General features: G+C 42.0%; 1 protein-coding gene across 2 annotated transcripts in view; it reads right to left on the bottom strand.

Annotated features, from left to right (window-relative positions):
- TSPEAR (thrombospondin type laminin G domain and EAR repeats) overlaps positions 1-14,197 on the bottom strand; it is a 134,239-nt gene that overhangs the window by 40,454 nt on the left and 79,588 nt on the right. For both annotated transcript variants that reach the window (XM_085648642.1, XM_085648641.1), the window contains exons 2-5: positions 13,159-13,376; positions 12,533-12,771; positions 5,245-5,335; positions 3,597-3,756 (exon numbers count right to left, since the gene is read on the bottom strand). In XM_085648642.1, coding sequence (XP_085504768.1) covers positions 3,597-3,756; positions 5,245-5,335; positions 12,533-12,771; positions 13,159-13,376 — 708 coding nt within the window. The remainder of the gene's footprint in view (positions 1-3,596; positions 3,757-5,244; positions 5,336-12,532; positions 12,772-13,158; positions 13,377-14,197) is intronic.

Raw genomic sequence — 14,197 nt, 5'->3', positions numbered from 1 at the left:
TACTACTCCTATTTCAGATGCATTGTCAATCATCAAGTACAGAGTTTTGTTTTAAAACAATAGTAATTCCTACAGCATTTTCATTATTTCCAAGGGGTCTTGCATGTTTTCAATTCTTGTGTACATTTTACGGTGTCCCATTAGCAATGACACATGTATTATTGTTTTTTACACAATTACAATAAACCACATATTTATTTTCGATAATTGTGCCGTTTTCTGTAGTGATGCACATGACATTCTTTGACCTTTTCAGAGCAACTTTTTGAACTATCTTACAAAATAACAGCCGCGGTCGGTAGTAGGAGTAACTGCAGGGCGGTGACGTGGGGAGCGGGAGGGGCAGGGTGGGGGGTAGTAATCTATGGATTACGGAGGTTTACAGGTAAATTAACATATAAATTAATAAAACGAATTTCGTTGCGTGCACTGCATCGCATTTGGGGATGCAGTGCACGCAACGAAATTCGTTTTATTAATTTATATGTTAACTTACCTGTAAACCTCCGTAATCCATAGTTTACTAACCCCCACCCTGCCCCTCCCCCTCCCCAAGTCACCGCCCTGCTTTTACTTCTACTACCGACCGCGGCTGCAAACTAAAGAGATAACTTGAGCTTCACATAATATATTAAGTCTCAGGATACAAGAGGAACATGCTCTGGTTGTCATCTTGTTTGGAGGAGCAGTATGTTTCTGTTTTAAGGGAACTAATTAGTAGCAATGGTGATGCTGGGCTATCTCATATTGGTTACAGATACAGTTTGCTGTTGGCCACTGTGAATGGAATCCAGTCATCTGGTATATCTCAATTTTGCTGTCTCACTTCAAAGCATGTGTTTGTTTGGAAGGTTCTATTTTCCTAAATATCTTGAAGAAAGGGTAATTAGGTTTTGCTCTTATGGACAGAACATGTTATTCCTATACATCTGACCCCCATGTAACCACCATTTTAATTTTTTCAGTGGATTGTCTGTGTATTAGCTTATTTGGAGGATGTTTTGATGGGATGAAATGTAGGCCTATCTTTGTTTGTAGTTTTATATAGTCCAAACTCGACCCGAAGGTATCAGAGCGCTTTACATGAGCACCAGCTGCATTACAGATGAACACATTCATTTTTTAGACAAGGGGGATTACGTGATTTGCCAAGAATCACAGGATGTTTGAGCCACCCGCCAGACTCGAACCTGGTTCCCAGCTTCAAGGTCGGCCTCTAACTGTTCAGCCACATCACACATTGTTCCTAAACCCATTGTGCCCTGTTCATATTCAACTGAATGTAATCCTGACTTCTCATGGGAGCCACTGATCTGCATTTAGGGAAGGTTAATGGGACCATGTTTTGTCCAATTGAGGGGTTACTTTGCAGTCAGGTTCGGCCCATTTTGTGGTCTGTCAATAAACTGTTTTGGGTGGCAAATGTAAACGGCCTGCAGGATTCGTCTCATTTCTAAACACAGGCTATTGCCAGCAGCACTTCTTTGAGGCAGCAATGAATAGTTGGTTCTTTTGACCATTGTGTTTACCTCTCCACTGTGTGAAGGAACTGGGCCTTTCCCATAGAAGGGCAATGTTTGAAATGGGATCACTCTCTCTTTTGCACCACTATCATTACAATGAGCATTTTAGTACTATTCAAGGGCAAGAGTGCGTCCCTCACCCAGTGGTGGTTATGGTTCAGGCTATCTGTGATGTTAGTTTGACTTTCAGTGTTAACACTCAGATGGAGTTTGTGTGCCTTCGGTGCACATTCGAAATATCAGCTGCTGTTTTAAAGTTATCTGGTTTAATGGTGAAATGCATGAGTGGTGTTAAGGATGACTCATATAGCGTAGGCTTCCAGTATCTATAAGCCTTTTCTGGCAAACGTTGTTAAGGAAAAGTTGGATACACTCACAACCATGCCTGCAATTTCCATTAACATTCTTTATTTGAAGTGGGATGCAATGGCCTAGCATGATGCATACTGCAGATGGATCTCGAAGAATCAGGAAGGCTTGATGATCTTCAGTGAGGGCGATAACAAGGTCTTCTCTGATATTCCCTATTGTGGCTTTCATTCCTCTTTTCGGCATAAATCTATATTAATGACCCTGTATTGCTCCACCCATTTTAGCAGTTACCTGCATTGTGACTGCCTTTCAAGATCATTACTAGTGTAGATGAGATGAGTTTTTTACATGTTAGAAAATAATGCCTAATTTAGACGTGTTTTCAATTAGCATGACTAGGCCACAGTCTGCTTGCATTGACCGCTATTTATATCTGCAGAATAATAGTCCACGTTTATTTTATGTGAGTCTCTCTCAACATTAGTAAAAGAGAGGTTTGAGATTAGCCCCTTGTTGATAGGGTTTTGGGGGTCAGTTATTGATTTCTTTCAGGAGTTGTGTAGCAACTGCCTGTTTCAAGCCCACAGGCACTCTTCCTTGTGGAAAGTTATGGCGGTCTTTGATGTCTATGGAAACCATCTGAAGAAACTTCTTGACAAATAATAATCTGAAACCTCATTTCAATCAGATTAAAAATAGATGGCTTTAGATAAATAATACATCACAAACCGAGCTGCCTTGAATACTGGGCATTATTATTGAGGATATCAAGGGAACTCGTATCAATGCTGGAATAATGAAAGGCAAGGTAAGTGGTTCAGGGATTTGAAACTATAGTCAGAAGATTACACACACACACGTCAGCGGTTGGCATTTACCTACTGATCTATCATTCCGATTTAGGAAATCCCACAGAGATTATAGCTGAGATCAAGTTGGTGTTAGAATTTACAACTAGAGTTCTTCACTTCATTCAAGTCTGTCCTGTTGTGGTCAGTGCTGTCAAGCAAGGTACACCCTTGTATCTGCTCACGTCATACTGGAGACTCTCACAGTAGACTATCAAGTCACACTTCCATTGCAGTCATGTGTAGACTGGAGATAGGCCGGGGGCGCACAATACTGCCACCCAATGGGTATACTTGGACTTGCTTGTCATTGTGAGGACACAATAAAGCAGCCCAGGAAATAGATCCTGTGAAGTTGACACATTCCATGATGCATGGCATTGCTTCATGATGAAACAGAAAAGAAAAGAAAATAGAAAATAGCGAAGTATCCTTTGGCTCAAATTCACTAATTCTCAGTCACCGCTGGCGGTGAGGCAGACGAGGCCTTTTCGGTAATGCTAAATGTATCATGGTAATCGACAGCAGGGTTAGTCCAATGAGCACATTTTTATTTGCACTGTGCAAACCCCAATGTAAAGGCATTCACCCACCTTGCTGCAAGCACATTTTGTGTGGACTGTCCTTAGATACTACTACTTTTGGAGCACCTAGGTATCTTCAACTTTCCTGTGATTCATGAGGCTTTGTAGTATGCTAGGTTGGGACTAGTAGGTTGAACAATCAAGTGCAAGGTGGTTCTGGGCACTGAATGTAAGCTCCATTCTGAATATAAGTTAGTGAAAATATGGCATTCACACATTCGCACAATACATTATACCCTCACTCGTTCACATACACTCCAACTGACACAATCACATACTTACTCATGCTCCCTATGGGTCAATGGCTCTAATTGTTCCGGAGTACTCACCGTATGGATATGTGAGCTGAATCTCATTGTTCTCCAACTTGATAGGCAGCTCCGTCAGCGCCGGCGGGACCACCAGTACTGCCAGCTGTGGGCGGACACTCGGACAAAGCTCTGCTGTCGCATCAGAGCCTGGTACTAAAACCAGCTGCCTTAATAACCCCTATAAAAACACACAGCTGTAATGTGTATACGCATTATAAAGAGAGAGGCAAGCATATCAATTGGCTTCCCTGCATTGTCCAACTATGCATCTTTCTGTACACTACACTGAATCCCCTGAATCGCACTGTGCCCAGAAATAAAATAATTCATTATCCATATTCATTAATTCCTGACTGGGGGGAAATGCTTTTGTGTAGCCTTTGCCTATCAAAATGTTGGTCAATTTGCTGTTTACTGTGAGGTGCCAGCTCCGACAGGGATATATAACAAAAATACACAGGGTGCCGGTCCCTCTGAAAGCCTGGTATGTGTGGGGCAGAGATAGTCACATGCCAGGTTTATGTATGACATAACTGGCTTTTCCCCATCCCAGTTGTTCTTTAACATCCAATGGCCTGCCCAGAAATATCCTGTTTTGTTATAGTCCAGTGAGCTCCTGTGTTTTTTACCTACTGAGTATGCATTTACGAAGTAGAGCCCTGGTCTTCTACAAGCAACTTTCCTTAGCATGGTAAGCATTTCTGCATCCTCTTTTGGATACTTGTTATAAAAACTCACTTGTAAAGGCACTGATTTGAGCATCAAAACAAGACATCTTTATGTTAAGCTTATATACATCTTTACCCATAGTGTGGGGCCGAGCAGGAGGGTGAAAGCCATAAGACCCTTGTTGTGCAAAGGCTTTGCTTCAGCACCTCAGTCACTTAGCCATTGAGACATTTAGATTGTCTAAACTGAGGATGTAGTGAACATGTGGAGACAGTAAGGCTTCAGTACCTGTACTTCCCTACAACTCTTGAAGTACCAAAATAGTTGTCTTATGTACACCACGCCAAAAGGGGATATCCAGATGTGGGATCTCTTGGCTCGGCCACTAGGCGGCGATATGCTACAGTAATCTTTCAAGAAGGTGAGCAATGAGGAATGGAAGGGGCAAACCAAATCTCTTCTACTCACAAGGGAAGGATAGGGAGTTTAACTCACACTGCCAAATATCCTCCCTGCAGAACTATGTGCACACTAAAGTATTGCAGTCTACAAGTGATTTACAGCCCCTATTTCATCGTTATTCATTTGCGAGCTTGGAGCGAGCCCAGATGTAATGTCCACCGGCACAGAGATGTAGAACCCTTACCCACATAATATGGCCAGCTTCGCTGTTGGGATCTCCCATAAAGCACAGTGACAATGGTGCAGGGTTTGTCTATTTCCCTGTGTTAGGATAGGCTGTTGTCCTTTTATGTCCCACTCACAGCTGTTGGCCTTCCCAAATGGATCCCATTCAATTACACATGTGCCTGGGTCAGCCTCTTCTGTTTTGCAGTGAATGATGTCTGTGAAAACCTGGTGGGGCTGTTGCTTCATCAATCAGATATCAGTTTTGCCCCGATGTGACTATCCCAGGCCCACCAGCCTCTAAAGCCACCAGCCTATTGAGAGACGTCTTGATTCCCTGACAGACTTGTCTCAGCGGTGATATACTCACAGTGAAGGATCCTTTCCGCCTCTTTCTGCTCCCAATGTAGAATCTCGACCCTTTAGTACTGATGGTTGTTGGGAACAACGTGCCCACCACACTACAAAGCAAGCAGAACAACAATAACGTACTCTACTGGGGCTAAAATACCAAAACAGTAGAAAGCATGTAACCAGCCAATGAAATGCATTGCTGCAGATACCACAGGAAATCAGCCAATCATATACATTGTTCAAATAGTAAACAATCCACTTCTGTAGGTAGGAAGTACACAAGTTAAGGTATTAAATACAATGCCTATTGAAAATATATATTTTCGATACAAGATATGAAGATAGGAAAAGTTATGAGAATATGTTTAAAACGGTGGTTTTAGCATGATAGAAACTGCTGAAACCTTTGCCAGTGACCTTTAGATCAACCTAAATATTTAAAGATATTACTTTCTAAAGAAAATACTGAATTGTGACAAAGGGTTTAGAATGGGCTAATTTAAAAATGTCTCTCCAGTTCCAAACGTTGGCATCTGTAGAAAGAACATTTTTGGCCCTGGAAGTTAATGCACTGTACCATTTTTTTTCCAATTTTGTAGGCTTCACTTCCAGTAGGCTGAAGAAAAAAATGTGCTCTTTTGTGGCGACTAAGGCACTTAATCGATGTTTCAACCCAATAAAGTTATGCGTTCAGATCAAACATCACCACGGGTCTGCATCAGGACAGTCAACGAATATTATACGTGCTCCACACCTTGGTTGAGCATATCCCACATCCAAATAATAAGGACATATGCTTGAATCTATGTGAATCTCTTTTGGACACCCTTTGGAATCATTTCTGTATCCTATGTCTAATTATGTAATGTCTTGTGGTTTTAAATTTTTTTTAGTTTTGATACACTATGTCCATTTTTATTGTATACGTTTTTCATTTTGCGTATATGTTCAGTGATGGTCCTGTGTAGAGTTAGGGTAGGTCCTTATTTGTAAAAATATCTCTGGTATATGAGAGTTAATATACCACATCATATTTCAAAATCTTCGGTGTCAGTGATTTTTCTTCACAGTTACTAACTTGAACAGTTATGCCACATATGTGGCTATTCCTAGTTAAACAGGAAACAAAGATGTTTTAAAAATTAATTTTGTACTCCCCTACAGAACCAATTGTTGCTCCATACAACTAGATTTCCCAGGTTCTGTGGGACACTGGGTTACCCTATTAGCCTTGACTGTCAACAGGAAACAGCCGTCCTTGCATATTGCTCAGGGAGACATCTCATCTGCTCTCAGTTTCTTCGTGCTCAAAATAACTCTGAAAAGCATTGGGGTTCATCTTGTTCTTCTTTTTCTTGATGCTAAATTGCCTAAGTTGCATTGTGGTCGACCAAGGGTATAGGGTCCAATAAAATGAGGAATGATTACTTTATGAGCACTTATTAATGTCTAATTCATGGTGGGTGATCACCTGTATACATCCCACAGTCTGCATGGGGATGCCATTGGCTTGTATGTTTTCTATGGAAATATCTGCGCTTCACACCTAACTGAATGCATTTGTCTGTAAAGGTTGCATGTTTTAGTGTTTGTGTGCCATAGCCAGTGAACTATACTTATTTGTTAGTAAAGATTGTGTTTTGGAGGGGACCTGGGTGTCTTTGCTGTTGATCACTATGTCGATGTCATTGCCAGTACCTTTGTCTTTCCAGGTGCCCTTTATATTTTTGTAGTCATTGGCTTTTATTTAATTACAAATCAATCAATCAATCAATCAGGGTCTTCTAGAGCGCGGCTAATCCCCTGTTAGGGTCTCAAGGCGCTGGGGGGAGTTTCTGCAGTTCAGTCAAAGAGCCATGTCTTCAAGTCCTTCATGAATTGAGGAATTCACCTATGATTTTCAGTTTCTCTGGTTGTGCTTGTAGACTATATGTGTTTGTCCGTGGCCTGCGTGTAGCGGAAGGACAAGACACGATTTCAATCCAAACGACACAAGCTACAAAATATGGTGTGAGTTTGTCGTCCTTTTTAGGTCTCGCCTGAGCCAGCGCATGCGCTGCTCTGGCGAGACATTTAGTGAGTGGACTTTCAAAAGCCCGACTACAGTTTTTTGGGTGGCATAGAGCATGTGGTTATGTGCACAATCATGAGCAGAGGTGCCATCTGGCGTTCCTCTTTCGTCATGGTGCGCACACATCGCATAGCTCGCTGCACCCTTACAGCGCGCGATCACTTACGCGGCCGCATCACTTTCATTTTCTTCCCTACCTATTGCACTTGTTTTATTATTGTATTCTCTGGCTGTACCCACAATGGGGCCTCTTAATTTCTCCCTGATCCGCCTACTCCGTCTCATCATTCTTTTTCATGCTCTCCCATTGCTTCTTCCGGTATCTCTGGCCCCTCTTTCTCTCTCTCTCTTCACCTCCTCTCTTTCCCCCCCTTTCTCGCTCTCTCTCTTTTTCTCACCCTAGCACTAACTTCTCATATCGTGCACAATGCTGGAGTCAGGTGACAGATTGTCTCTATTGGTGGACCACAGATTCTAAGCTTCCTTTGTACACGTGGTGTGACGTCACATGGTGTGCCAAGCTTCACAAGCTCGGTCAGCATTCAGCTGCTCCATTCTGCTCGGGCAAAGATGGAATGCAAACTTTATGTCTTCTGCAGCTTTTTTCAGCCTTTCTCGTACCTCGGTGTCGGGGAACGTCAGGTAGAGGAGTCCAAGCAGGGGGAATGTTTCTAGCATTATGCCTTCAGTGACTCAGACAGAACTGTCTCTTGGCTTCTGCTGTAGAAGTCGCTACTAGAGATGTCACATTATTATGGGCAGTATCAGACCGGTTTCCTTCACAGTGAGCTCTGTTGAACAGTCCCATCTGCGCTGTTGCCTCACACGGCCCCAAGAGATCTTCAGGAGGGATTCCCTGGAGCAGGGCATATGTCCACCGCGTGAAGCGCCCGCTGTCCTTTTTACTGGGCGCTCTGGACTGGTGTCGTCGGGTGTCACCACCGTGTCTTCAGTAACTCGAAGAAGCGAACCGTCCGCAGCGCTGTGAAAGGAATTCCTCCTCAAACCTCTAGATGGCAATCTTCTCATGAGCCGGCATGCAGTGCTTTTCTTGGAGGTTTCCTCCATTGCCTTAAGAACTTGTCCTGGTGTGATGCGTGCAGTGAAAGCTCAGAACGGATGGGACCCGAGCTGTCCAATGTGACGTCCTGCCGTGTGGTTAGCTGAGGAGTTTTCCTTGATGTTGGTGACGACCCCACCCAATCACCTCACTGCAAACAGCCCTGTGCTGTGAGTTTTCATGGCGAGTTTACCCTTCTCTCTAGTATCAGGTTCAGGTGACTATTTTCCAGTGGCTCTAGGCCGTTGATATCCTCATTTAAGACTGGGGAACGTGCCATCTACACCAGGACGAGGCAGCAATTGTGTCAGCTGCACACCCACAGGCTGGAACCAGGGCACAAGTCCTAAACAAGCATTGGCATAGCCAAAAGGTCTCGCCTTTGGGACATTATAAGTGTTTAGCCATGCAACAGTTGATGTTGCACCAAGGATATTGTGCTGCATAGTTAAATACTTATAAGGTCCCAAAGGCGAGACCTATTGGCTATGCCAGTGCTTTTTTTTTTTTTGCATTCCCCTGCCTCCCTTTTCTGTACTCGTCCCCAGCTTCCGCTGCCAGCGGTGAGCGAGTCATGCAAATTGGGTAGCCGTGCATAGGTTTCAGTAGGCATATTCAGGGTTAACACTGAATAAGCAAAATACAGGCCACTTACAAATCTCTCGTGGAAACCATCACGTTTGAAGCTGAACTGGAGTTCACTAGTTGGGAAAAGTCCATCCCTTCATACCCTGTAACTTGCTCCTGCAGGGAGGAAGCAGTTCTGTGACCTAAATGCAAGAAGATGCCCGTGGTATGGCCAACACTTCTGGATCTGAGCAGGGATGAGTGGAAGAGGATTCTGCGCAAATAATCCTTATAGAAGGTTAACCTCTCACCAAGAAACTTGCAACAAAAACGGTAAAACATAAACATGCGTTGCAGAAATCTGGGTGTGGTGTCCTATACTAGTTAGCTAACTCAGCCTTTCAGTATTTCTTTTGAAAATGCTCTCATCCTGGGCTTTCCAAGCATGCACATCCTGCATTGCCGTTATCCTACTGGCAGACAGATCTTATCAGTCATGTGTTATTTACCACCCTTGTAAATCAGTATCGACTTCCTACTTTTCAGTTTGAAGAGGAATCCCAGACATACTTCACTCTTACACTCCCCCAAAAAATCACAGCTATTAACCAGCTATTTAACAAGACACTTTTAACAATGTGGCTCATCTCTGCAAGGTATCCACTTACTAACAGGCTAACAAACTGGAAGACATTGTATAAGTTATATCTTTTTTTTAATAGGGTTGTTCATTTGTACATAATGTTTACTTGGTTATATATAAGGTAACAAAAATGTTTATAACTCTTTATTATAACTTTTCAACATGCTGCACAGCAGCCACACTGCTCTACAACATAGCTTAAACACATTGTCAAATCCAATAGCTCTCGCTAAACACTTATAAGGTCCCAAAGGCGAGGTCTATTGGCTATGCCAATGCTTGTTTAACACTGTGTTTTGACAAGGCTACCTGGGAAAGTTTGAAGAACAAGGCTTGGGTTATGAAGACTCACCTGTCTCGAATGAAGATGAGATGCAAGTGATATAAGTTATAAATAGGAGGGGAAGTTGGACCCCGCCTAGAGAAAGGGCTATTAGCCTCAATGCCACAAGCATATGTGTGGCATTTATCAAATGGGATTTTTTTCTTCCCTGGAAGCTGACATTGGGAATATAACCCCTAAAAACTACAGAATGTTATTTTATGTTTATAGAAATGCCGTCAGAGTATACATCAGGGACCGGAAAGAAAATGGTGCTTTTTATGATTGTATAATTCTACATTGGAAGGCCTAGACATTTCAGGTATGGGTAGGCTTTCCTCGATCATAGTTTTTGTTTTGGATAAAAGAAATATCACGCAACATTGGCGAGCATCAGAGTCTTTGAGTATTAGGAAACGTGAGGCAGGGATAAACTTTTGCCGTGTTCTGGGAGCGTCTATGCAAGAAGTCCATGGCTGCTGGGAAATCTCAGGCGATATGGGAGCTATGGCTTGTTTATCTAGGAGCTCTCATAAGGAATGTATTGATCACACTTACAGTTCCACAAGTAGTTCTTTTAGTGCGGGCTGATTAACACTTTTGTTATGTTATGTTAACGTAATTTGTATAGCGCGCGATTACCACAAGAGGTGTCCTGGCGCTGGTACCATGGTACATGTCAATTACAGAATAACTGAATAGCACATTTATACCTGGTCTATAGTATGTAATGATGATGTCCGATGTTTTGATTTTTTTTCTTCTTTTGCTAACATGCCAATAAATTGGTTTTATTTAAAAACACGATTGTATAACTTTCATGATCTACATGGGTTTTTTGTTGTTTTGTTTTTTAAAGTGAACGTCTTGATGTTAACTTACAATATGTTTGTGTATTTGTTAGATAATGGGTCTCCACAGAGCTAAAGGGTGCAAGTTTGAAATAATATAAAATTTTAGAAGAAGAATTTGGATTTTTGGGTCGTTCATATAGATGTGTTAATTGGCACCCGTAAACTAAGTCTATGCAAGAGTTCATGTATCCATATATGTGCATTCTTCACTGTATACAGTGAAAATAAACAATGTGTATATTTTTTCAGAAAAACAAGTCTTGAAATTATAGTGTGATGTTAGAAAAGGCAATCTGGGAAAATATGTCAAAAATATATCAAGCAAGGGAACTGTTTGGGTTTGAATCATTATATAATCCAGCTGAAATACACAGATGTTTGGATTTAGAAAAGACAAGGGACATTGGTGTTGTACATTACTCATGACTAATCCAATGTCCTCATACCTATGATCACCCTCCAGCTGATATGTAAGTCTCCATGTGGGAGCTGTAATAGGACTGGCACATGAGTATTGACAGTGGTTATTAAGTTTTCTGCATCATAACAAGTCAACAAAAAAGGTATAATAAAGATTTGGTTGTTACACATAGAGTAACAGATGATAAAGTGGCTGCTTCATGGGAACACAGAAGCTAACAAATTGTGTTATGCAGAGAGAAGAAATAAGTTTTTTTTTTTTAAATACTAGTAAAACAACAACAAATTATTTGCGTTTTTCTGGGTGTGGTTGCCAGGGTTTATGGTGGTAAGTTTTGTAAGAATGGATGGAGTATTGACTTTGTATTAACTGTGGGTGTGAGTATGAGTGAGAAACAAATCGTTGACTTGTATTCGTTTTTATTTGTGTTTGTACTTTGTAACCTAGTGATCTATATATGTTTGGGAGTGACCTAAATGTATTTCACAGAGACCAATATGGGATTAATAGAGACCGGAATGCGTTTCGTGGTGATTTATGTGTTTTTGCTGTTAGCCTGTATATGAGTCACGTGAGTTTTTTGGCCATAGGCATGTATTTTGTAGGGAACCCATTGGTCATTGATGAAAGGAAGTGTAAAGGTATGTGATAATCAATCCTACCTATTTCTGTAGATTGATATAGTTTCTGTAAGACCGAACTCTATTATCCATCGGCAATGTTGTATTTCCCTGTGGCATCTTGTGCTTGTTGGTTACCTGTACGTGCTTCTCACTGACATGTACACATTTTCCAGTGGCCTGCATGTCTTTGTTAGGGATCTGTGTGTTGCCAGAGATATTGATATGCTTATTAGTCACCAGTATGTTTTTATTACTGATGTCTCCGTGTTTGCCTGTGGCCTCTATGTTTGCTACAGTTGTGGTTGTGTTTGCCAGTGACTTTAGTTCCTTTTTCACAATGATCCGAGCAACTTTGCCCCTTAGCTTTGTTTTTCACCAACTAGCGAGTATTTGCTGGTATAAATTTGTGTGCCTCTGCCCTGTATGTGTTTGCCACTTATCGTTATGAGTTTGCCATTGGCTCTCTAATGTTTGCTTGAGATATGTTTGAGTTAGCCAATAATGTTATTTGTGAAGTGGCTTCATTTCCAAACACTGATCTAGATTTGTATGTAAATCTAAAATTCGCACAACTACAATAAATAATGGCGTAGAAGGTGTCTTATCAGTGTTGGGATTCATTAAGCTTCCACTCTGTGCAACACCTGACACAAAAAAAAATATACGAAATATGCAGCTAACTACTAAAAATAGAAATTTGAAAATAGAGCCCTGCACCATTAAATATCCCAAAGTGAACTTACACATCTAAAGGCATATTGCAGTCAATGGTGAGAGAAAAGGAGTACCCAGACACCGCGAGTACCAATGTATGCCACTGGTTATCTGCCAAGCTGATGTCTCGGAAGGTTACCCGTGTCTGCCAGCCATTGGCCAGGTCTCGGTTCCAGAAGAGGAAGTGGAGCTTGCTCGAGGAGTACCGCAGACCAACCAGGACATTCTTGCTTCCTTCTTGGATTATTGTAAAGATATATTCATTCTTCTGTGGGACAAGGTGTAAACAAGTTTAAGGGTTTATGCCTCGTGAAACACATGAAGCCTCCAGCAGCTCATGGTGGTGTGTACATGCCCACCGTTAATACCTCTAAAACATCAAAGACGCATTATATTGTAAGTGTAAATGAAGATTTCCAGAAGCCGGTTCTCAATAGAAGTGAACATCGACTGAAGGGGCACAACATCCACAATATATGCTTGCCTCACCCAAGCAGTTGTAGTTATGCAACTGGAAGCCAGAAATGCTGATCCCAGAACATAGATATGCCTAGACAGGTTTGACTATATCATAGGTATATATTCCATTCCCATTAGTTATCATAGGAGTATGCCATTCCCATTCAAGTGTCACATGCACAGGAAGCACCTTTACCTTAGCAGGAATGCTGTCAATTTTCACAGTGATGACAAGAGAAAATTCTTCTGGGAAAAGATCACAGTGAACGAAGAGCCGGGATGCTGGGAAGCTGAGAGCATGTGCAGAAGAGGAGAAACGGAAACCACGCGCTCCCTGCGCCTGGATCATCCGTATCCCACTCGGTGCCGGCCTAGAAGGAGCCACTTCCGCCAGAAGATCCAAGGGGCGCAAATCTGTGGAACGAGATTTCTTGGATATTAACAGCCTGTTGGGTACCCCTGTGGAGAGGGATCTTCTAAAACAGAGCAGTTGTCAGTTGGTTATGGCAGTACAACAATGTATGTCTTCTGGGATGGCACATAACACATTACAGTTGTACAATAGAATGTGCAATGTTCACAAGAAGCTGATCTAGGCTAGCCTGAAGGACACAGGCTCCTGCCTCTACTGCAATGCCAGAAAGGCTTAGTCAAAGGCAGTCACATGATTTACCACAACTGAACCTCTTGCCACAATAATGTGCAAATAAATACAAGCTTTCAAATAATAAGTTTTCGGATCTATATATTTTGGGCCAAATTAATACGCATGACCTAATTTCTAACATTTTCATATTTTAGGTAACGGCAGGTCGAGAAGACTAGTTAGTCAGTCCCACTACAGTAGTCTAACATCTGTTCTTTAGCGTGACAATACCTATGAGTATTGTCATGCTAAAGAGTAATCTTTAGGTAAAGTCTGAACTTTACGAAGACGAGTAGTCACATACCCCCTCACTCTTACAGGCAAAATATAATTTGGCAATTTAAAAACAGAAAAATATGACTTTACTAAACCACTGCTTATTGAATGGTATAAATGTGTAAGCTTCAAGAGTGTCGCTATTGACGCCTAGTGCTATTCTGTAACAAGCAGGCACGCGGAGTTGCACACATCAGTGTAACACGTGGAGAGCACGTGCCACCACACGGCACCCCCTGCTATTCTACAGTGCTTTTCTTTGCCCCTCAGGTGTCCTGGGACGACGTGCAGCTGCCTTCTATGTTTTTCCAGA

The sequence above is a fragment of the Triturus cristatus genome, chromosome 3_2 (genome assembly GCF_964204655.1).
Source record: "Triturus cristatus chromosome 3_2, aTriCri1.1, whole genome shotgun sequence".
Taxonomy (NCBI): domain Eukaryota; kingdom Metazoa; phylum Chordata; class Amphibia; order Caudata; family Salamandridae; genus Triturus; species Triturus cristatus.
The sequence above is the reverse complement of the archived record's forward strand: the minus strand, read 5'-3'. Positions and strand labels throughout refer to the sequence as shown.